Raw genomic sequence first — 24257 nt, forward strand, 5'->3', positions numbered from 1 at the left:
AAAATCTAAAACTGTTTATTCTTATTTCTGCTAACTTATTTGTGTGTGGAATCCAAATATTAACCATTTCTCTCATCTGCTATTTGTCCTTCTTTTCTTCTTACATCTCTAAAAGTGCTCTGTACACACACAGAGACCCTTTAAGTCGCCTTCAAGTCACCAATGAATTTCATAGGGTTTCCTGAGGCACGGAATATTCACAGGTGGTTTTGCCAGTTCCTTTTTCTGAAATACAGCCTACAGCACCTGGTCTTCATTGGCACTCTCCCCTCCAAGTACTAACCGAAGCTAACCATGCTTAGCTTCCAAAATCAGATGGGATCTGGTGCCTTTAGGGTGTTTAGACTCAGCTTTATATTAACCAGGGTGGGGAGGAGGAAGGGGGAAATGAGGGGAAAGCAAACCAATTCAATTTCCTTCAACTCTGAATGCCACCCTTTGCATGACTGGAACTGTGCTGATGTCATGCTGAATGATTACCAGTTTCAGGTCACTAAGTGAGACCATTTGCCGAGGTGTTTTCAAGGGAGAAATTACTGTACTAAATTTCCTTAGTGGTGCTTGATATGGAAGATTTGCTGACAGGCAACTCACTTTCAAAGGGTGAAAAGAGAGCAAGGATGCAGATTAAGGTATATGTACTTTGATTTGTATTTCCTCACAGATCAGAGATGGTTAAATCCAAATCCACATTACCTTCATTTTATGTAAGGCCTGCTTAAAACAAGGGAGCAGTGCCAACTCTGCTATTAAATACAGTGAGATGACCATGTTAGGCCTCAGATTGTGGAGGGGAGGGGAGAGTAGTGGCAGTCCTTGGCTGTTCCCTTTCTTGGGTCTCATTCCCACTGGGTTATAAAGTGGATTATAGGATATCAAGAATTGGATTATAGGATATCGTTCCCATTAGAATTCGAATTCGATCCTCATTTGATCGATTTCTCTAGCGATAACCTGAATCAGCTGCGGTCTAACCCAGGTTATCCAGACACCATTTTTCCAGCGGTTCTTTTGCCAGGGACCATGCCCGACCTGGGGTAAATTAGTGGGAATGTCAAGGGTGTCCAATTCGGGTATTTTGGGATAGGAGAGCCAATATTAAAGGGGCTGGTCTGGGGGTGTCACCCACTTTGTTCTCTTTCCTGGCATTCCCAGCGCCATTTTCCCGTTTGCATAGCCTTTCCTCGGTGGTGTGGGAAGTGATCTCATGTGTAGATGAATAATTTTTTTAAAAAAATTTAAGCTTTCGATTGCCTAGGCACTCTGTCAGGTTTCCAAACATAGCTACTTGCTACATTGAGCTCAAAATGTGGTAAGCATATCCCCCCCCCCTCGCCCGGCATAACTGTCCCCTGCTGCACAGACATCGACTGTGAGAAGACCCACTGAACACCATTTTAAAACTTTTCTTCCTTTGGTGATTGAGCGCCTAAGCGCCTTTGCATACATTTGATTTGCTGGGAGTTGCCAGCCTCTTGGCTGACACAATGACATCTAATCGCCTAAGTGATTGATTGACTGACTGCTCAACCCAAAACAAAAACAAGAAAAACAGGTTTTAAGACGCAATGGGAATGGGGGAAAAAAATAGTTGGTGTCAAAATGCACTGAAGAAATAGGTGTCACAGTGATATCTAATCGCTTAAGCGCTTGAGCGACAGCTCAAAGTAAAAAACAAACAAACGGAAAAACCTGTTCCATAAACGCAATGGGAATGAGGAGCAAAATAAATCCACGTCAAAATACACCGGAGAAATGTAAATGGGAACAAAACATGAGCTAATGAAAACCAAGTCCGTATGCTGCCGTTGGTAATGGGAACAATAACTGTGATTCGAATACGATTCAAATACTCAATCCGAAACGGACTTGCTTTCTGATCAGATTAAGGAGATTATCACATTAAACTCCTATTAAAGCTACAGAATAGCTCCTTTGGGGATACATTGTTGCTTTGCTATCAAGCATTGGAGACTGTAAAACGGGGGGAAATCAGGGTAAACCCCGTGTATGGTTTGTTGCTGGAGCATTCCTGGTTATTCCCAGGATAAGTTCTCTTAGATCGTGACGTCTTCTGAAAAACTTCACCGCGATTGCGTGACTTTCCCAGGAAACCCCCCTGATTTTCCCCATGTGATAATCTCCATTGTCCAAGCGTCCCTTTTCATTGATGGGGGAAACCCATGAATAAGCTCCGAATCCCACTGCAATCCCATTAGTCCTCAGGTGCAAACTGTTGCTTCTGTGACAGTTCCAGCATTAGCAGTTACATGGTGCTAGTGTTTCCTCATCCCTCCGCCTCCCTTGCTATTTCCGAGGAGGCTGATTTCATTTATTTATTTATTTATTTATTTTCTATTTCATTTACATAGATTGCTAGTGGCATGCTGGATAGAGCATAGGGCAGGGAGAGTTAAGGCAGGGTGACTGGAGGTCCTCCTTTCCCCAGACATGTTCTACATTTCAGCCTTATGCCTGGGGGTCTGGGAGAAAGTGCAAAACATCCTCCGTTTTGAGCAATAAAACCTGTCCTTTTGTTATCTGGTGCCTCTAGCTCAACAGATTTATTACTGGCCCGGGCTGCTGCAAAGGACTGTGGAAAAGACTGTTGCTGACCATGTGGCAGAAAGATGGATCTGGATCGTTGAAGCAGATCAGCGGCACCAAGGGGAAGTGGGGTAAAATTTTCAATTTGGGTTGAGGAAGAAGCAGAAGGGATGGGTTAGCAAATGGGAAAACAAATGAAAGTAATAATTTTAATGTAGTAATTTTTTAAATTAATGAAGGTTCAGTCAAGGGTTTGCTGTTAGTCAACTACAATTTTAAGCATTTGTTATGCTCAGAGTTCTATAAGAATATTTACAAGCCAACAAGGCATTTTAACAAAGCTCTTCAGAAAGATATGGTGGCATACAGAATGAAATACAGTATATGTAATGTAGCTGTAAATAAACCATATGAAATAAATTTGTATTTATATTAGTGTTTTTTAGCTCTTGTTTGTAATGTGTTACAGGCCTCCTTTATTGTTAGGACATCTGGTCACCCTGGGTTAGTGTGGGAAAGAGCATGAGGGACCGTTGATGGCAGAAACAGCCCCATTTTTGCTATTGCAGAAGCATATGATAATGGCTGCTCTCAAACCAGTATATTTCTGCTTTCTTTAATTAATGTAATTGTAGTGAGAACAAGGCGCATGTGGTAATGTTCGAAGATTCACCTGTGAGCTCAGTTAGTTTTTGGTATGGGCACCAAAGGCAGCAAAGTGTCTCAGGCCAGCTTTGTACTAGAGTGTTGTATGAAAAATGTAAAACTTGATCCAAACAAGCTGGACTGCTAGTGAAATTGCTTGCAGAAACACAAGTCTGAATATTGCTCCAGAACCGACTTATTACAGGACTGAGTGAATGCAGGGGTTTCCAACCCACTATGTGCTTCAAAGAAAACTGATTTGATTTTTTATATATATATTTCACAATACTGTAGCAATGTTTTCAGTCTAGAGATGTGTGGATTGCCTTGGCAAAGGATTGTGTGTGTAACCAGACTCAGACAAATGTTCCAGTCGTGATGGGTAGTTTTGACAGTCCTTGAGTCATTATGGATGCTGGCGCAACTGCTCCCACTCTGCTGGCTCATGTACTCTTTCAGCAGTCACCTGAAAGCCAAGAGTTATAGCTGTTCTGAAAAATAAAGAGAGACCAAAGATAATAATAATCCTGAGTATATTTTTAAAGCCCTACTCATATAGGTCATCATGGAAATTATAGTTCCAGAAGTTCACAGCAGCTCTGGTGCAGCATGCCTAACAAGGAACATGGACCATTAAGAAAGGGAACAAATTATCTAAATGAGAAAGACGAAAGAAATTATACAGCTGATCGTTTTGTTATTAATAAATCATTATGCCCTTCTGCTGTCTTTTTTCCAGAGATTGATTTTCAAAAGCCTTTTGAACAAGAAGAGTGGAGCATTGGAGGATAAAATGCTATAGTTATGATAAAAAAGTAGAGCTGGGAAAAGTTACCTTTTGGGACTATAGCTCAAAGATGCTGGGAGCCATTCCAGCTGGATGATTCTGGAAGGTGTCACCTCCAAAAAGTAACTTTTCCAAGCTCTGATTTATTAAAAAAATTATAATCATGGCAGTTTTCTGACTTCAAATAAATTCTTAAGATGACTGTTCCTTCATCCTTGCTGTGGCTGATAAATCCATTTAGTTGTTTGTTTATAATATAGTGAGCCTTCCGCACTTGTTGGGGATAGGGGCACAGGACTCCCATGAAAGTGGAATAACCACAAATGTTAAAAAACAACAACCCCCTTTTTTTTCTTGAAAGAACACCTATGTAGAAATATCTAGGTCCTCCAGCACAACTCTTTGGTCAACATCTGCCAGAGGTTGACCACAGATTCATGCTGGAAGACCTACAAGTGCCTAGAGAAGTGTTTTCTCCAGAAATCTCTAGGTCCTCCTGTGCAACTCTATGGTTTATCTTTGCAGCCCAACCTCCAGTCATTCTCTACCTGGTGTAGAGTAAGGGGTGGGGGAAGTGTCCAGCTATGTCCCTGTAGCCGGACATGAAAAATTTATATCATGCACTGACACCAATGGCGTCAATGGGGTTGGTGTCTCACACACATACACACACATACCCATCGACCTTCTCTCCTATCACAACACAGAATCCTTAGTAATGTTTTTGCATTAATGTTACCCCAAAATTGTAATTCCTGTATATCACTAAATGTAATGGTAATAGCTGTGACACAAACAATTAGCAAAATTAAAATTATAATTTTAAATTAAATAGCAGATGCACAGCCTAATATATATTTACATGTACATAGTTTCATGTGATTGGAGTGAAAATTTGGTAAGATGTCTTTTTTAAAAAAATTAAATTAAATTAAACTATATTTATTTTATAATTAAAAATTAAAGGGGCCTTTCTTTTCCCAGTGAGCCTCTCCCCACTCGCACCATCTCATCACCATTTTAAAGGGATGCAGGTGAACACCACAGCCAATTTCTGCCAAAATATATATGTTTGGGGAGCAGTGGTGTCACTGTCCTAGGGTGTCACTTGGTGTGACCCACACACCCTGAATCTCCTTAGTGATGCCCACACTGAAACATCCAGAGGACCCCATCGGACTTCAACAAGTGATGCAATTTGGAATTAATATTCTACACACATGGAATTACTATGCTATACTACACTGAGTCATACAAGATCCCAACTATTTGTGTCAGAAGCCTGGAATACTTTGTGCAGCAGACAGGAGTGTGGGAGTAAGTGTATGTCTGTATGTGTTTGGTCTTTTTGATTTTGATCTCAAAGAGGTGGGCAAGTGGTATGCTTTGTAGGGGACTTTGTGCTGTGTGGATCAGAGTCAGATGTGATAGTCAGCTCAGAAGGCCTGAGGGAGTTGCGGAAGAAGGTTGCGACAGTTGAAATAAAGTGTTCTCACAAGTGATGGGAAGGTACTTTTATTTGCAAGTGTTGTTATCATATAAATGCATGAGTACATACAAATGTTATTCGCAAGTAAAACTGCATAAGACTAAACAGCAGCAGCTGCTGCTCTGTGTGTATTTTTAATGGGTGAGGGATGGAAGAGTAGTAAGCAAGTGCAGGTGTGAAAGTGGTTAATTGAAAACCTTTGCTTTTATTGGTATTAACATGTTATGGCCTCTTTAACAAGGATGGAGTATTGATAGACAGAAGAGAAAGAGAATATTAGACCTACTTGATTTTGTCTCTGCCCCACCAGATGTAATAGGCACGAGATGTGACTAAACAAAAATAAACAAGTAATAATTTTCTGTTCTTTCATGCCAGCCCTGTGATCTCTAAAACAGCACACTTTGCATGATGGAGTGTTCCTGATTCTGAGACACACAAAGTTCTTTATCTTCTTTCAAAGGAGGGAGAAAATAATGCAACCTGTGTATGTTGAAATAGCAAACCATCCTTCCTGTCTTTGCTTACACAACCTACTGACAAACAGGCAGCATTAAGAATCTGCAGCTGTAAAATGTCCAGTCTTCCGAGAACCAGTGATACAAAACATATTCCTTGATGCACTTGCCTGTAAAGGCGTACCTCAGTTAACAAAGAAGCTCTTTTTCACAAAGTCTTTTAAAAATGCTTTTATGGAATAAATAGCAGACTATGTGCATTAAGATCAAACTTGTAGCAACTATCACATTATTTCTCACATTACATTTCTAAGCTTAAAACTGTTATCTCTCCCCGCCCCGATTTCTCTTTAAAAAATACTGTCACTTCCAATGGTCCACAAAACAATTCCAAACTTTATCCTTGTTTAATAGAGATAATTTATCCATATTCATCATGTTGTTTTAAAAGAAAATTTTAAAAGAATAAAAAATTTAATTTTTTAAATTATATTCAAATTAATTTTTTGAAATTTGAAATTTTAATTTAAAAAAAACTGAGGCTTCTCCTTTTTCCTCCCACTGAGCCTCACCCCATTCAACCCATCTCTTCAGCATTTTAATAGAACACAGGTGAATGTCATAGGTGTTTATCACATGGAGGTTTTTGCAGCTCAGATTTGGAGTGACTTATGAATTCACATTACAACGCACATGTTTTATCACACCTGGTTGCCCTGCCAAATCGAGGGGGAATCGAATCCAAGGCAATCCATGTGATGCAGATTCAGACAAAGCGGAGTGAGTGCACATTGTATTACCAAACCGGTGCAGACCATGTGGATTCAACAATTCGAATTGGGACCCTTGTGCATGCTCAGTCGGGTTCTGAACGCATCCTGAACCTTTGCACTTCCGGGGTTAAGAAGGGAGCCTGGTTCCACTTTCACGCGAATGCTAGCCTCACGTGAATGACTGCTTCATGTTTCTTCCTCCCTTCTATTCTCCCATCCATGGCAGCCAAATTCAAACGGGGTCCTCCATGTCAGAGCCCCCATCCATTTCAGCCATATCTACATCTATCCTCCTGTCATTCTCCTCATCCATTTCAGCTACATCTATATCTATCCTCCGTGTCAGAGCCCCCATCCGTTTATTATTATTATTATGGAATTATTATTATTATTATTATTATTATTATTATTATTATTAACTGCAAAATAATCAGCATAGAAGCTGCAGATTTATTTGGAAGTAAATCCATTCGCTCTGAAGGAGACCCATTTTGGAGGATTGTAGAAATGATCCGGTTTCCCTTATTCTCCATGCTCCCTAAAGTACCACCTCCCTGAATCCAATCCATTCTCCTTCCCTTTGGAACAGTTGCCTTCTCTCAGGTTGCATCAACACTTGAGAAATAATCTGGTTTGACTCCACTTTCACTGCCCTGGCTCAGTGCTATGGAATTCTGGGAGTTGGAGTTTGTTGTGTGGTCCTTGCATCTAGGCTATGGAATTCTGGGAACTGGAGTTTGTTGCTCCACCCAGCCTCTGATGGCCCCCTCTATTGCTCCCATCTCTCCCCTCAGCCTCCTGTTTCATTCCCTCCATTCCTCTTCCGAGCAATGGAAGCAATTGGGGCAAAAGTGCAGCGCAGCATCATGGGAAATTTGCCTCTTTGGAGGTTTGGGGGAGGGGATGTACCAGGATGGAAGCCAAGTTGCATTCCACACCAGACCAATTCGGAGTGAAATTGAAGTGAGCTTGAATGCGAATTCCGTGAATTCAATTTTACCAAATTCACCAAAATGAGGAGTCACTTTGGATTCACTGCGGAAGTGCCACAGAAGGAGCTCCCATAGAAAGGAATCACATGTGATAATACATCATGTTATCACATGAATTTGCATCGTTAGACCCGCAGTCACGTCGGATTTGAGCTACAAAAAGGTGCAAAAACATCTGTGTGATAAACACCATAGTCTGTTTCTGCCAAAAGGCAGATGTCCACACACTCCACACACCCCTAATGACACCACTGCCTATTCCTTCCATGTTATTTCTGACTTGGGTATCAACTTATCTCTGAACAAAGTCATGCCCAGGAACATGCTGACTTTGTTAACTGAGGTAATATCTGTATAACAAGCTCTGTCTGCTTGGCAGTCGGACCAGAATATAGCTTGAACCACTCTTTCTCCTGCAGTGCATCCATTGTGCTTCTGTCTGCCTGTGCATTGAAGATTTTCCTATTCTTTTGCAGTGTAAAAGGGAAAACAGCAACAATAGCAGTGGCAATCATCACCAAGATGGAATGTAAGAAGTTGGCAAGCAAGGGGGCTCGGCTGCCAAGTGGCACCAGCATGAAAAAGACGTTTCACATTGCATCAGCAAGGAACCGCTGACATGGCTGATTTTTCATGAAAGACGTTTTGCTTTCCCGACACCTCCCTCCCCATGCAAGGTGAAATTCAGCAGCATCTTTAAGTGTCTTCGTCTCATAATGGACTGAACGGTCATTATTCACTATAGTAGAAATGATAGTAGTGGAGTTATTTGTTACTTGTCAAGGCTTGCCTCCCATCCAAACAAAGGGATCACTTCTTGATTGCTAGGAGAAAGGGAGAAAAGAGTAACTGGGAGAAAGAAGGCCAAGTACATACTGAAAGGCACTGAGCGCAGGGGATGGAAAAGCTTTGTGAAAGACGGTTTCCCCCTGCTGGCCCTGCCTGAGAGTGTTAGCCTTGACTGAACAAAGCCACATAAAAATGCAACATTTTAGATGAATAGGACACAAGGGATAATTGCAGTAATGTGATCCTAAAATGAGTCTGGCTTTTTTTGTGTGTGTGTGTGTTGTGACTCCAGGTCAATAAACTGCACTTATTGTATTTTAAGAGATCTTTAAAAATAACTTGCATGGTTATAGGAGAATACATTACTGCAGGAGGGGAAAAAACATGTCTTGGAAAAGATCCCCATAATATATAGCAGCATTCTCTGAGCTGACATTTTTTTTATTCCCACACAACCCAATCCAGAAGAAAGAGAAAATCAAACATAAATATTGGTGGAAAACAAAGCAAGCAAAACCAATTGCCAGTGTAGCAAAATGAGCATATCAAGTTATGCCAGACTTGGATTCCTTCAGAGAGATTAATCCTGGTGTAAGGCATTGCAATTTTGTGGGTGCCTTTGTGAACTGTGGTTAAGATTCATGGTTGTGTACAGCCAGTGGTGGAGACCATGCTTCATTAGTGATATTTTAAACTACAACCAAGATCTCAGATTGGAAGATGTATCATAAAGTTCTGCACAGGCAGGACAACAACGTGTCTCCCATCACCCCTGCAAAACCCACCCCTGCCAAACCCAACATGGCCAGTTACTGGCCAGTGGTGGTGGTAGGCTGTGGAGAAGCATCCAGATATGTTGCTATACAGCAACAGGCATTCTCTGGGATCCCCCAGGGGTCCTCTGATAATAATAATAATGTCATGCTGTGTGTTCAGCTGTAGAAACATAGCTGGACATTGCTCAGCTCCCCCACACTTGTCCAGTAAATGGTCATATAGGGAGGGGGGTGAAGCAGCTTAAAAGGTGTGTGTTTGAGGGAGGGGAGTTTGGTTGCTGCAGTCAGTAAAGAACTGCAACCATCAGAACACCCCAGAAGTGAGTTATGCAGGCAAAAGCTGGGTTTATGACTCTGCAGATCACTCTCAGGATGCCACCCTACAATTCCTACAATCCCTTATTATTGGCCATGCTGGGTGGGGATGATGGGAGTTGCAGGTCATAATATCTGAAGGGATTAAAAGTTCCCTAGTGCTGGTTTAGGCCCTGGACATTGGAACAGAGGGAGGAGAATCATGTTCTATATTGCATCTCAATCATTGTTTTTAAATATTCAATCAATCAATCAGTGAACTGTAAGCTAGTGATATTTTAATGTAGGGGTGGACAACTCTGATGGGTCTTTGGGTCGCGTTTCTGTCCTTGGAAGAAAAGGAGACATGCCGACTATCAAAAAGGTAAACCAAAAGATTGGAAATGGCTGGAAGTCCACTCCTGGGGATACTCCCCACTATACAATTACAGCACTGTGATTTCACTTTAAATGCCATGGTTCCATCCCATGGAATCCTGGGGTTTGTATTTTGGTGATGTGCTGAAGCACTCTGGACTGACGAAACAGAACCATGGCAGTTAACGTGGAATAATAGCACTAAAACTATGTTGTGTAAATGGGCCCCTGGTTTTCAAAAGCTGATTTTTTAAAACCCATTTAAAAGGTGAATTGCCATTCTCAGATAGTTCCAGGAAGGGCAATTCACCCCTTCTCTCTTCTCTATCTAGACTGCTAGAAAGGAAGTCGAGGGATTCTGGCCGAAACAAGAGCCACAAAACAGCTTTGGGGATTGCATGCTACCTCAAGACTACATTTTGTCTTAAAGGATCATCTTGATTTTAAGCAAAGTAAGATTGTCTGTTGGAAATTTGAGAATGTGTGAGGTTGGAAGGGGTTTTGTCTGTTGTTCTTAAGGACAAAAGAAATGCACTATTTCAAAACCCATTTGCTCTTGAGAATAAATTTCCCTAGAAATTATAAAGCATATGATGACCTTTACTGTGTCATGGTGTCATTGTGACATGTCTGAAAATTTTGTAAGAGCCTCAAACACTTACCAGCAGCAATAAAATCCACCAGCAGTTAAATCTAGATACGCACACTATGAAGAGCAGGAACACTGAGATAATAAAGCCAGGTTTTAAAATGAACTACAGACTAGCCCAACTCAAATGTTATTTATTATTTTATTTCCAAATAGTTCTATGCAGCCTATAGCCAGAAGTTTCAAAGTAGTGTGCAATAATAAAATGTAAAACTTACACAAACACGCAGAACACAATATACACATTCTTATGGAGATGCAAATAACAGATGTTGTATTGGACTAAATAGGATCAATTTGCTCAAATAAGTAACATGCATTGAAATCTAAGGATAGGTGGATATTGAAGTTCTGGTGGAGGAGCATTCCACATAGTAGGCGCCACTTTGCTGAAAGCCCTGCTTAAAATAACTATTGAATATACATCAGGAAAATTCCTCCAAATTATCTCAAAGACTGAATGCATTTATAAGAGAGAAGGAGGTGTCTTAGGCCACTGCTACCTACTCAAATTGGTGGCCCTGGATGGCTGCCAATCCCTGAGCCATCAGCTCCTGGTCTCTGGCAAGTTTCCAGGAATGAAACAACTATACCCAATGGACATAAATTTAGTACGGATCCCTGGCACACTGAGAAAAATATAGTTGTTGGTCTCCCACACCAGATAGCTTGAGAAGCATTGTTTTAAGTAACCATCTCTCAAATAGTTTGGGGCTTCATTGGCTAATAATAAAATCTTAAATCTTGCCCCATGGTGGATAGGGCAGGGGTTAGACCTACCAAAATAATTCCAAATTTTACCCCCCTACTCCAAGTGCCACAGAGTTTTTGTTTCTCTCTGAGATATGTTTTTGCTTCTCTCTGAGGCATTTTAGGCCTAAGAGTGGCCCTTTCCTCCACAAAAGGATGTGACCAGGAAATTGACTTTGCAGTTGTTCCTTTTGGAAAAATAGTCTCTCCTGGGACAAAAATATAGTGGGGGCAAAACCATAAATTGCCCCCTCCCCATAACGCTGGGGTGTGGGGAGTCAAATTCTTAAAAACTAGACAGATAAAAGGAGTTCTTTGCTGTTGGCAAGCAGAGTTTTGAAGGATGTGTCCAACCTCCTCCTCCTACCAAGTAATAGCAATAGCATTTACATTTCTATACCACTTAGTAGTGAATTCAACACTCTCTAAGCAGTTTGCAATCTGTAAGCCAATTGCCCCCAATAAGCTGGGTACTCATTTTCCCCACCTTCGAAAGGATGGGTGAGTCAAGCTCAGAGCCGTGGGATAGAATTCACAACGCTGTGGCTGCAGTAACCACTGTGCCACCACAGCAGGATGAGCAGAAGTAGGGACATCTATGAGGTCCTGTTACAATTATCTTTTTGGACAGGAGGAGGCTGGACGTGTCATTCTTCAGCATCCCTCACACCAGCTCCGCAGAATTCCACTCAGTACAGTTACCTAAATTTTAAGATGCATTTGGAGGGTGTTTGTGATTGGCACAATGGTACCAGGATTGTAAACATGCATACCAAACAGTTATGAGGCCATTAAGCCTAGCTTATGGCATCATAGCTGCCTGATACTATAGCAGCCATCTCACTCACCAAAAGATTGGAGCTGCTAAAGGGCCCTGTGAAACCACTGAGGACTGCACTTTCCCCATCCTAAGAATAGGGTGACGGTTGGCAACTTCAGTCAATGCGGGAATCGAGTATCTATTAACTGCTATCCATACCCACTTCAGTCACATGGCAGTTGCACAGCACTGCCTCCTTTGTCCATTGTGCTGTTGCCCAGCTGAATGCACGATCTAATGTGGATGTACACCCACAGTGTGCACCCACACAGAAAACAACATGCACACCAACGCACAATATCCATGTGCAATCACGGTGATTGGCAATCATGTGCGATAGTAGCAAATGTGCAACTCTGAACCAAATACAGTCATTCTGCAGTGGACAAAAATATCCAAACACTTGTTTTATACAGTTTTTGTTCTTATCTTTTTTTCATTATCAGCGCTCCTGCATTGATAAAGAGCAACTTTCTGCATATTAAACATAATTATAGTGTAATCCTATGCAGGGCTACTTGGACATACATCACACTAAGCTCAATGTGGCTTTGGCTCAGATAAGGGTTATGAGACAGCAGCCTTATTTGGATTATTGGTTAGCAATGTGTTATGTACTTGGAAATGCCAACAACCAGAACAGGCAGAGACACTTTAGGATGTGGGTGGGCGGGGAACCCTTTTGCAAGCAAATCCGCAATTGAATCCCATCTGCTTTGCAAGATCCAGATCCAGATGCATTCTAGTGGAGTCACTTCTTGTTTCAAGAACAAACAATGACAGAAGCCTATGGAAGAACTCCTGAATGAAGTGGCTGCCTTTTTCTTTTTCTTCTTTTTTTAGTTTTATTTTAGAATTCTAACTGTGCACCCCGTAGAGAGAGTTAAAGCACATACAGGCGCTGTTTTAAATCAAGGACCTTTCATTTCCTGCTCGGGTTTAGCATATCTTAACAAAAGCAAGAGATTTCAAAAGCACTTGTGGAGTAGATTAGAATGTTAAGAGGAGCTTGGAGGCTGCCATGAATAAATATGAGGTAAACAGCTGCACTTAAGGCAAGTTAGTTCAAATAGGTGACAAACAAATGTGATGCTTCAGAATGGATGCTAATTTTCCAGATAGGATACAAGAATAATTTATTGCCTGCATGCAGTAATCTAGATTTCCCTTCATTTAGATCACCTTTTAGCAACTGCCAAAACCAGTGTCAAGCAAGATCAATTGCAGGTTGCCACGATGTGTTCCATCTTATGATCTATAGTGACAACAGAGCAGTGTACTTGACCTTTGTCCCTTTCCAAGAGTCTGACTCAGATGCCACTCATCATAAAACTGGCACACTATCTGTGACCTCTAGGAGTATCTTATATGCATGCATGCATGTATTAAGAGTTAATCATTTGCTGTTCACCATCATGAAACAAGGCAACCCAGGGGTGGGAATCAGGCATCTCTCTTGATGTTGGTGGACTGTCAGCAACTATATCCAAGGATGAGGAATGCTGGGAGTTGCAGTTTAACAATATCCAAAAGCTGCATGATTCCCACACTATACTAAGAAAAATGGTTTAAAATGATACCAATGGGAGCAGAAGAAAAGATCTACTAGTTCTAATCCATGTGGGTGGATCACATGCAGGCATCCCTGAAGGATCTTTCTTGCAGACCCACTGTCTCCATCTCCTTTGTCTCTCTTTGGATCCATGGTGGATGAACATTTTTTTTGTGTGTTATAGCCCAAAAACGTATAGTATCCAGCAATAGTTGGCTGAAAAAACGTGCTAGGTGGTTAGGATACACAGCAGGACCTTGACACAGGACTCTATCATCATCACTTTCCTACTCCTGTATGATTTTTTAAAAACATCTTTTGCGTGATGAAGAAGCCACCAGAGCATCAAAAGCTTGCATGATGTATTTATAGAGAGCAAGGATGGGGAACATGTTACTCTCTGGATGTTGTGACCAACCTTTCTGTAATGGCCCTGCAAGGCATCTGGGTCTGGGTTCTAGGAAGTGATAGCTCAGAAGAGATGGTTCATGCTAGCCAATGCGAGGTGTGGAAATGGAGAGACCTAGTTTGCTCTGACAACCACAGGATTCTGTTAGCCAGCTAATGAAAAGTAAGACAGTGAAGAGTCCTGGTCAGCCCTGACTCCCACTTGGGTACTGTTAGCCGGGAGAGGTTTCTTGGGGTGTTAGAAAGAGAAAGGCCTATAGTGTAAACAGGTACTACCTGTTCTGGTCTGAGTGAGGGAAGAAATCCTGAGTAAAAACTGTAGGAAATCAGGGACCATCAAGTTAGATAGGTTAGGTTTCTAGTTCTTCTGAAAGGAAACTGGCAAACAGGGTTAGCAACAGTTGGAGAGCATTATTGTTTTTAGTATTTTGTTTTTGTGTGCCTTCAAATCATTTCCAACTAACGGTGACCCTAAGGTGCCCTCATATCATGGGGTTTTCTTAGCTGGATTTGTTCAAATGAGGTTTTTCATTGCCTTCCCCTGAGGCTGAGAGTGTGTGACACGTCCAAGGTCACCTAGGGGGTTTCATAGCCCAACAGGAATGGAACCCTAGTCTCCAAAGTTGTAGTCCAACACTTACACCACTACAAAATCTGTTCGAGTTTTTTCTTTTTCACAACCAGAGGAAAGATAGAAAGTTTGTGATTTAAACCAATAGAGATTTCTTGTTATAACTAGTTACCTTTTACCATGTAATTTTCCTATTTTTTTTAAATTGAGTTCACTTTTTAATTGTCTGATTTATTCAAGGGATAGTGATGGGGAACTTCTGGTCAAATGTTTCCATGGCTAGAACTACCAGGAACGCTATAAGTATTATTCCATGTTCCCAATGGGCATAAGAGAGACAAGGAGGGTGTTGAGACCTTACACCCTCAGGAACCTGAGAGAGACTGAATATCCAAGGAAGAACTTGGTGGCAGCACTGCTGTGGCACTGTACTGGGAAGAGGATATAAGTCTGGATTTCACTACACTCCCTCTCCTCATTTTGGGTGGCCAATAAAGGTACCACTGTTTTGTGTATTTTGTTGCATGGCCAATACTTTTGTCTGCAACTCTCAGCAGCCCTAGCTGGAATGGTGAGAAATACTCAGAGCTGTAGTCCAACATCTGAGAGGTCACGATTCCCATCCCTGCACTGATGCTATGTGTTCAGCTATGTCCGTAAGTTTGTTATTGTTGTGTGCGTTCAAGTTCTTTCTGACTCATGTACACCCTAAAGTGAACCCAGCATGTTTTCTTCGTAAGATTTATTCAGAGGGGGTTTGCAATTGCCCAAGGTTACCCAGTGGTTTCCATGGCTGAGCAAGGTTTTGAACCCTCATCTCCCACAGACCTAGTCCAACACGCAAACCACTACACCATAGTGGTTCTCCAAGTAGTCTGCAGCATTTGTGTTCTTCACATTCATGTAGTCTTGAATAAGATTATATATTTATGTTTTAAATGCCGAACAAAATTTAGGAGACTCATATATAGGAAGAACCCAGTAATTTTAGAGTTCTATGGACTTGACCCACCATGTACAGGGCTTATACAAATCTTGTCCATTTTGATTAGACATGTGCAAAACCAACACCTGACTAAGCCCCAGACTGAGCTGAAGGGGCTGCACAATTTCTACTTCTGGAGTTGCAGGCCAAGAACAAGGATGTCCATGGATGTTTATATGCATATTTGTGTGTGTTTGAAAGGAGGTGGTAGTGGTTTAAAACATCTACAGAGTAACATGTTCCCCATTCCTGTTCTCTGTAAAGATATTGACATGGATATATAGATATCGATACACTCATATACTTTTTAAAATCCTGTTAAGAGTGGAAGTAATTAGATACTGTATGTGCCAGACACGTAGCTGCAAGTCAGTCTGCTGACTTTTGAGATTCCAAGGCAACCTTACAAGATGTGGACAAAAATGTAACTGTTGTATAGGGCTTTGCATCTGGAGACTGGCCTTGCAGTATTAGAATTTAGGAGTGACTCATGTTTTGAAATGCAGATATTCCTTTTTAGCAGGTATGTGGTGGTTAAGAGAATGAGCAATAAGCCAAGAACCCTCTAATTCATGTTAATCTCAGTTTTAGCTCATTTAGCAGCTTCTTTTTTATTTTTAATTTGGGTCTTGATCTAAAAATCTAACATGTGAAAATCCTATTCACGTACCTCATAGGCTTATTGTAAGGATACCTGAGTTAATGTACATAAAGAGCTTTGAACACTTAGGAATAGCACTGCATACATTCAAACTGATCACTGATAAAGAATTTTTGTACCAAGCCAGTTTTACTGAAAAGTGGAGTGAGGAGCTCACTTTAGGTGGCAGATGATAGGAAACAGCGGTAGAAAAAGTTGTTACAGGCTGAACATTATTTTGGTATATGGTTTGCTAAGATTAATCCTCTGAAACCTGAGTATTAAGGAGATATGTGTGTCTGTGTAGTAAAAATCTGTATAATACAAGTTTATCATCTAGTTCTGGGCATGCATCCACCTAAACCAAGACAAAAATAGTGAACAACACAGTTTGCCTTGCATCTTTTCCTCACAGTAATATTGGCCCGTTAGTGAAGTTAGTTAAGCTGAAAGATAGGTAATACACTCAAACTCACACTGCGAGCTTCACGGTTGACTGCAGATTTTGCGTCTTAAACTGTAATGTGCTACATGGGTAGATAGGCCTAAAGTGACTTGTTCAGGGAAAATTTTAGTTCAGGGAAAATTCTGTTCAAATAGCTTTATTCTATATTTTTATTTGAAGGTACGATTCTGTGTTTAGTTGGTCAAATCCTAAAGCATTTTTCCATATGCTGAAGACGAAGATATAATCTTTCTTTTGGTAAAACTGCAAGTCTTGAACAATCAGAACTGACAATGCTCAAACCTAAAAGAGGTTTAAAACCTACACAATATTAATCATTACATAATCTATAAATTTCAGAGGGGGGATATCACATCTATAAATGTAGATTTATTTCAGAAGAAAAAAAATCCAAACATTGCTAATTGTATATTCTCTGGAGCAAACAAACCGATGAGCAGCCAGTCTTCACATAAATTATAGACTGCTTACATGTACAGCTCCACTTATTAGTGACAAGAATTCCTCTTGCTTTTTTGGTTAAATTATGGATTTAAATGCAGCTGCAATCTCCACACAGTAATACAAAATGCTAAATATTTGTATGCCTGCAAAGGAGACCTGTACCTTGACTATTTAAAGGGTTGCCTCTCTGACTCTTCTGTAATAAACTCCATGTGTTCTTTTCTATATTCTCTGTAGCACCTTTTCGAATAAGACACATCATTTTGTCAGATTCACCCAGAAGTGGCAAAAAAATGAACTTCCCCTGTCATTTCTTGTTCACAGCTTTAGCAGACAAAGCGAAGAGGAAATGCAGAGATGCTCTGGCGAAGCAGAGGAGATTAGTATTCATACAGTCCTTTGAAAAAAGATACATCCCCTGAGACTTAGAAGGAAACAGCTTAACACTGAACAGTTTCCTGTGGCAGAAACAGTAGAAAATCTTCTCTTTACCAGACCAGATTCATAATCTGATGAACAGGCAGCTGGCAGGGTACAGTCTATACACCTATAAAAATAGAAGCATCTTTTCTTTCTTCATCTTTCTTATTCTTTTGATAAGTACACTAAATCCTTACCTGATTTTTTGGGAAAGCCTTTGGGAATGCTGCTACTTGGAACCTCTTCCTACAGTGTAATACTCTGGAAACATCTAGTTAGGGCACAACTACATGGAAGGGCAGCGCGGATGTATTTTTTCCCCTCTTATTCAACCCTGGCATTCAAGAATGGATCATTTCAAAAGTTTTATTCCCCTTTGTTGAGATAAGAGGTTTTGTGCATTTTTCAATGATTTTTTGTTTGCATTAACATGAGATTGTTTTTGCACAAAACACAGTTGTGGGGAGGCGATTTTGTAGGAAAAAACTATGGTTTTTCTGTGAATGAAATTTTCATGCAGAAGTCTCAAAGTGTGAACATTCTTGGAGTACTTCACTCCCAACATTCTTGGAGTACTTCCCGTTGCCAAGCCATCCATTCTTATCAAGAGCAAGAGAAGTTCCTACTGAGAACAAGAAAAAATTGCAAAACTTCTTTACACTGCCAATGGTTGATAAATGGCATCTTTGGGCACCTGCATGCCATGAAGACATCCCGAGCAACCACATCATGGCGGCATTGAGGCATTTCAGCGGAGTGGCGTTTAGATGCCACATGCCGACAAAACCCAGAAAAACTGCTGCCACGCCCCTTTTACCCGGCATAAAAAGGAATGGCTTTCTGCCACTTCTTTTTGCACTGGGAAAATGCCAGGTTGGGTGTGGCATGTGGTTGTCGTGACCCCAACATGGTGCTCAAAGAGGCGGCACTGAGACATCCCTTTACCACCGTCTGTTTTTGGCCTCAGTTTAGTTTCCAGAATCAGACAAGTTCTGTGTGCATTGGTCATACAAAACTACAATCAACATTTCCTTACTAAGTATAAAGAAACATGTCCACAGCAAAATTGCACATATTTATTAAATTATTTATATTCCACTAGCCTCCTGGGGGTGCAAGATAGCTTCCAACATAAAGAAAAAGAAGCTCTGATAAAAACACAGTAAATTATACACACTGAAATGTTAATTAAATTAATTGTACAATTTAAACAGTCCACTCAATAATAAATAAGCATTATAAGCTATCCATAATATTAGAGTTTACATTGGTTGTGAAAGCCTTTCAAAAGATAATCTCAACTAAATTCTCTAAATTAAAATGCCAACTCTTTTCATTTTCAGATTGATAGTTTCATCTTCTAATGCCACTGAGCAATCACAGATAAAAGGCTTGAATTTGCTTGGATGCTACCAAGAAAAAAGTGTGTTTATTATTAAGTTTTTATATCCTTGAAGTCATAAATCTGAACAGTTGTGGATTGGACAAATAGTGTTTTAAAAGTTTTAGTTGATGCAGATAATCTAGATACCTAACCAGACCATATGTCAAAATGGTTGAGTGATATTGGGTTGTATCAAGATTTCCCATGTGCCCAAAGAACATATGGCACGCTGGACAAAGGGCTTGGAGAGGGGTGTAATCCATTCTTTCTCATCTGTTCAAATTCCTGAAAAGCTGCCCTAGTGGGTTGAAGGCCCAGCCTGGGAAGTAAGATCAGCAAAAACAAGACCTTTGACATACTGTCCTATTTCCCCCCCAGCAGTGGATGGAGAATACCTGCAGATTTGATTTTGTCTCCTTCCTGCTAATTAGAGCAAGCAAGAGAAGCAATCCATCCAATCCAAGGATACCTTTCTCCACTGCCAGAAAATTCTTCCCACGTGAGTCATTCAACAGTATTGGTTCCCTCTTTCTGAAAACAAACCAATATAATTGGAAAATACACACTGAAAATTAATCAGGAATAGTATTTTAGTCTTTGATTGAAAATATTTCTATTACTATGGGCAAAGAAACGGTCTGTATTTATGGCGTAACAATATCACAGTTCTATTTCAAAAAGCAACGTATTGAATCTGTTTTAAGATCACAGGAAATCTACATGATGGCAGTAGAGAAACAAAAGAGCAATTAACCTTTATATTACACAATTATAAGGAAAGGTCACATTGAGGTGAACAAGATCATTATAATTCTTTTGTGGATATTCTTATAAATGTGCTATTATGCAATAAAATGGAGACAGCACCATACAAAATCTTTCTCCGATAGGCTTATACATTACAACTTGTGATGCATTAGCCCTGCCCAGATCATCTGATCAGGTTTTCAATTTCCTGATTTTATAATCCTGAGCAGGGATCAGATAAGTTTATCAATACTTAGGTGAACTTTTGGTGGGCCACAGGTTATTGTACTTTTCTGATTTTATCATTATTTTACCATGACAAAGATTTCTGTAATGAACAACTATTTTTCAGAAGATTCCACGTTGAAATCTTTAATGATTTATTGTTCAGGCTTGCATCATTATGAAGATGCTTGAAGATATGCTTTTAAAACTGAATCATCCACACTAGACCAGTATGCCAACTTTTGATAAACAAGCCACCTACAGTGAATGGAGCAGACATGCCAACTATTGGATAAATGAGTTGGCATGTCAGTCCACTGTAGGTGACTCAATTTTATAGTATGACTCGAGCCTCCACAACAAGTCACTCAAGTTGTTTGTTCATTTATCAGGTGGACTATGTTTGGTTTGGTTAGAAGCTATGAATGCCCATTGTAACTATTTTTTTTAAATGTCAAGAAGTGGCTCACAGGCAAAATGACTCAAATCAGTTTGACTACAGCAAGGATTTTGAAGATGAAAATATAGAATGTGGCAAAGTTCAGTGACTGAGGAATATGTCAGTATGACCTGTCACTGAATTGGCACCCTGTATTTTCTCACTTACAGACCGGTACAGACCGGCATGAAGGCGCCCAGACTGGCCACATATCAGCTGACTTCCAGGCATCCCAGGTGCGTGGCAGTTACATGCTGCAAGCCCCCAACCTGCTGGGAAAGGCAGCTTTTCCGCAGCCAAAAAAGGAGCGATTCAAAACTGCTCATTTTTCAGCTGGCGCAGCAGCAGATCAAAAGTGCAGCGTGCGGATGCCAAGACTCCAATCTGTCTTCAGGTGGAGTGGCTTCAAGCTGCCCTATCCAGGCCATCTATTTTGGCCTTCAGAGCAAATTTTGGATACTTGCTTGTAAATCATATTACTTGAATGCAGCATATAAAGCAGCAGCAATTAATAGAGAGAACCAAGGAGGTGGGGAACTCCGGATGTTATGTAGGAGATCAATTATCATGATTTCCATCCGAGGCAGCCACAAAAAAAATCTAAATTGGATTAAAGAGACTGGGCTGGAAAGAATGTTCAATGTTTTCCATTACTGACCCTTTTCACAATCTAAATTCCTCTTCCCTGCCCTATGGCTGCTATTTGCCCTGCAGAGGAAAATGTACAGTTTCATGTATGTCTTTCGTCCATAGGACAAACTGCAGTTCTATTCAGATTAGATGACCACCATACATCAGGGGAGAGGTTAAACATCCCTTCTCAGAATTGCTTCCCCAATACAGTTTCTCCACCAGTATTTTTTACTTTGAACTTCTGGAAGCATAATATACTGTTTACAGAGCTCTCATGTTGTGCCTAGTCAGTCTCAAATACCTAAGAAATCAGAAACAAACTATGGTATTCCAAGAATGTATATCTGTAAAAGTCATTGTAAAATTCCAGAAACACTACTGTGGTGGACAAGTCCCATGCAGATCTCTCCTACTTATGAAGCTCATGCAAGCCTGGAATCAAAAGCAGTCACACTCATCTATGATTACCCACTGGAACCACCAATTACAGCATATGCAAGTACAACTTCAACTATTTAACTGTGCAAAGTACATATTAACAGCTATTTACCAGCAGATCTACTCAGAAGATTAAAATGAAAACAGGTCTGCATTTGGCATTTGTAGTTGAGGGTGGGCAATTTGTAGCCCATCAGATGTTGTTAAACTGCATCTCACATTATCCCTCACTTATTAGCTATACAGTACTAGTGTGATCTAATGGGAGCTACAGGTCAACAATATCTGGAGGACCGCAAGTTGTCCATCTCGACTCTCACTGTTGTTTTTTTCAACATAGTAATGTGGGACTCCCAACATTATGCCAGACGAAAACAAAAATTTGTTGTGCTTCATATTTCTTCAAGAATGCACCAAGGAGGAACATGTTGTGTGAAATGTTAAATTGCTGACAGACACAAACTGGTGATTGTAAAACAATTTTTCCCCCAGTGGAATGCAAATGCTTTCTTCAACTAGGAAATCACTTAACAGATCCACATACTAAAGAAAAACACAATTCTGTATTTTAGTTCCAAACACATGATTTTACTATGCAATACTGAACTGCATAATAGTGCCAATATTCAGCATACATTTTAAATTAAAGTCAAGGGAGTTACAGTGACTGTTCAAGTTACAACAGCACCAAAATATTAAATCTCTCTTACAGAGAGAACACCTTCCATTTTTATAATTCAACCTGAGACTGCATCTTTAAGAGGCAGCAAAGTAATTAGTTTTCAATAATTACTTAAACCTGGTACTTTATGTAAGAAATACCAGAGATTCAGTAGTTATTTCAGCATTCAAAGGCTAACCAGTAAGTTATCGTATATAACCAATAAGTTATTTTGTTTACAAAGCATTCAATTTGCCTTTAGGCTGATAATAAATTTGCTTATCTTAAAAAAAAATGTTTTGTAAAGAAATGAGAGCCTAAATAAGCTCCAATTAAAAAAAAAGAATAAAATCACACATTTTAAATAAATAAAAAACATCTAAGGTAAGATAGCATTTCTTGATTCATTTGCATTTAAAAAAAATCTACGATGCCTTCTTATAGGATAATTGGACTTTGACGGAGTAAGATTTTCTTCCAGTCCGACTGGCTAATTTCAAAAAGGTTTTTTCCCCAAAAAGTAAAAATAAAAATCCAAACACATACTCCTCCAGGCTTGAGAAACATCACTGGGACAATGTTGTCCCAGGATTAATTAAACATGGATTACTAACATGTAAAAACTTGAGTCAAGCCAGCAATAGATCTTTCAATAATTGCATTACCAAATGAACAGGTTGTACAACTAAGAAGGCATTTATTCTTCAAATCCACAGGACTTGTAAATAGACGTCTTTAAAAGCATATGTCAGTAATGTTTGCATCTTACAAAATGAAATTTGTGAGGAAATACAACATACAATAGTTACTGCAACGAACAACAAACATTCCAAGACTGGAGGAAGAGGTAGGAAGGGGATCAGCGCTGAAACTCAAGTCTTTTCCTAATTCTTGCTACTTTTTCTTTTTCTTGGGTGCTTGCCAGCCTTAATTGGCAATAAAATGTAAAGACAGAATGACATAAACAATGAAACGTAAAGACAGAATGACGCAAACAAAAAAAAATAAATGTCATCTATTTGAAAATTCTCAAAGAGCTCAAAAAGACTGCAACACAGGGAAGCTGAAGGAGTCCAATTGCAATTTCACTCACAATTTTGTAAGATTATTTACTACAGAAATTCTTGCTTCATCTGCAGCACGCAAATTTAAATGCTCTAAATTTCTCAGAATCAATAGTTAACAATCCATTTTTAAAATGTAGTATTTAATATACATAGATACAAATATCTTATCTAAAGATATAAAGAACAGCATCAAACTAAAATGTACAAAGTTTTTGTTTTTTTATATCCCTATTCCAGCAAAAGGCACTGCATGGTTTAATGTGTGCAAACATTTGAAATAAATGGTGCAAACAAAACCTATTTTAAAAAAAATCCAGTACAATTTAACTTTCATAATATACCACCAAAGTGTTGCTGAACTGTAACTGTGGCTTTCCTTCACAATACTAAAATCCTATTAGTCCACAGAATTGCAAATCTCTTTTACTTTCTGGTTGAAGTCCTCTGGCTGATCAGCATATACATAATGACCTGCACCAAGGATAGCCTGTACAAAGTGAGAGAGGGGAGGAAAGAAAACATACATTTAAGATTGTCTTACAAGAAAAAAACTGGTCTTTTACAGAAGCACTGAAGTGACAAAACTGATTTTTAAAAATCCAGTCGTTGTCGCCCCCCTCCCCTCCCCCCGGCCAAATCCACTCCTCTGGAACTGTCCCAACAAAACCTTAAGTCAACAATTACAGGTGACCCTCTACATCTGCAGCTTTGACTTTTGCAGATTTGTTTATTTGCGGTTTTGATTAATATGTTCTCTTTAAGAATCTCTGTGTTGTCCAGTGCAATTCTGCTGGAAGTGGACCATACAGTTGTGCTGGAGAACATAGGCGTTCCTAGAGAAAACACTTCTCTAGACATCTGTAGGTTCTCTAGTATGATTCTATGACCAACTTATGGCAGATGTTGACCACAGAGTTCCACAGGAGGACCAGGAGATTCCTAGAGAGGAATTCCCTATTATTATTATTATTATTATTATTATTATTATTATTATTATTATTATTATTATTATTATTATTATTATTATTAT

General features: G+C 39.8%; 1 protein-coding gene across 1 annotated transcript in view; it reads right to left on the reverse strand.

Moving 5' to 3' along the window:
- Positions 1–18689: 18689 nt before the first annotated feature.
- ABHD5 (abhydrolase domain containing 5, lysophosphatidic acid acyltransferase) overlaps positions 18690–24257 on the reverse strand; it is a 33130-nt gene continuing 27562 nt past the window's right edge. Inside the window, exon 7 of the mRNA XM_042474721.1 lies at positions 18690–23714. Coding sequence (XP_042330655.1) covers positions 23625–23714 — 90 coding nt within the window. The 3' untranslated portion in view covers positions 18690–23624. The remainder of the gene's footprint in view (positions 23715–24257) is intronic.

This window comes from Sceloporus undulatus, chromosome 6, assembly GCF_019175285.1.
Source record: "Sceloporus undulatus isolate JIND9_A2432 ecotype Alabama chromosome 6, SceUnd_v1.1, whole genome shotgun sequence".
Lineage (NCBI taxonomy): Eukaryota > Metazoa > Chordata > Lepidosauria > Squamata > Phrynosomatidae > Sceloporus > Sceloporus undulatus.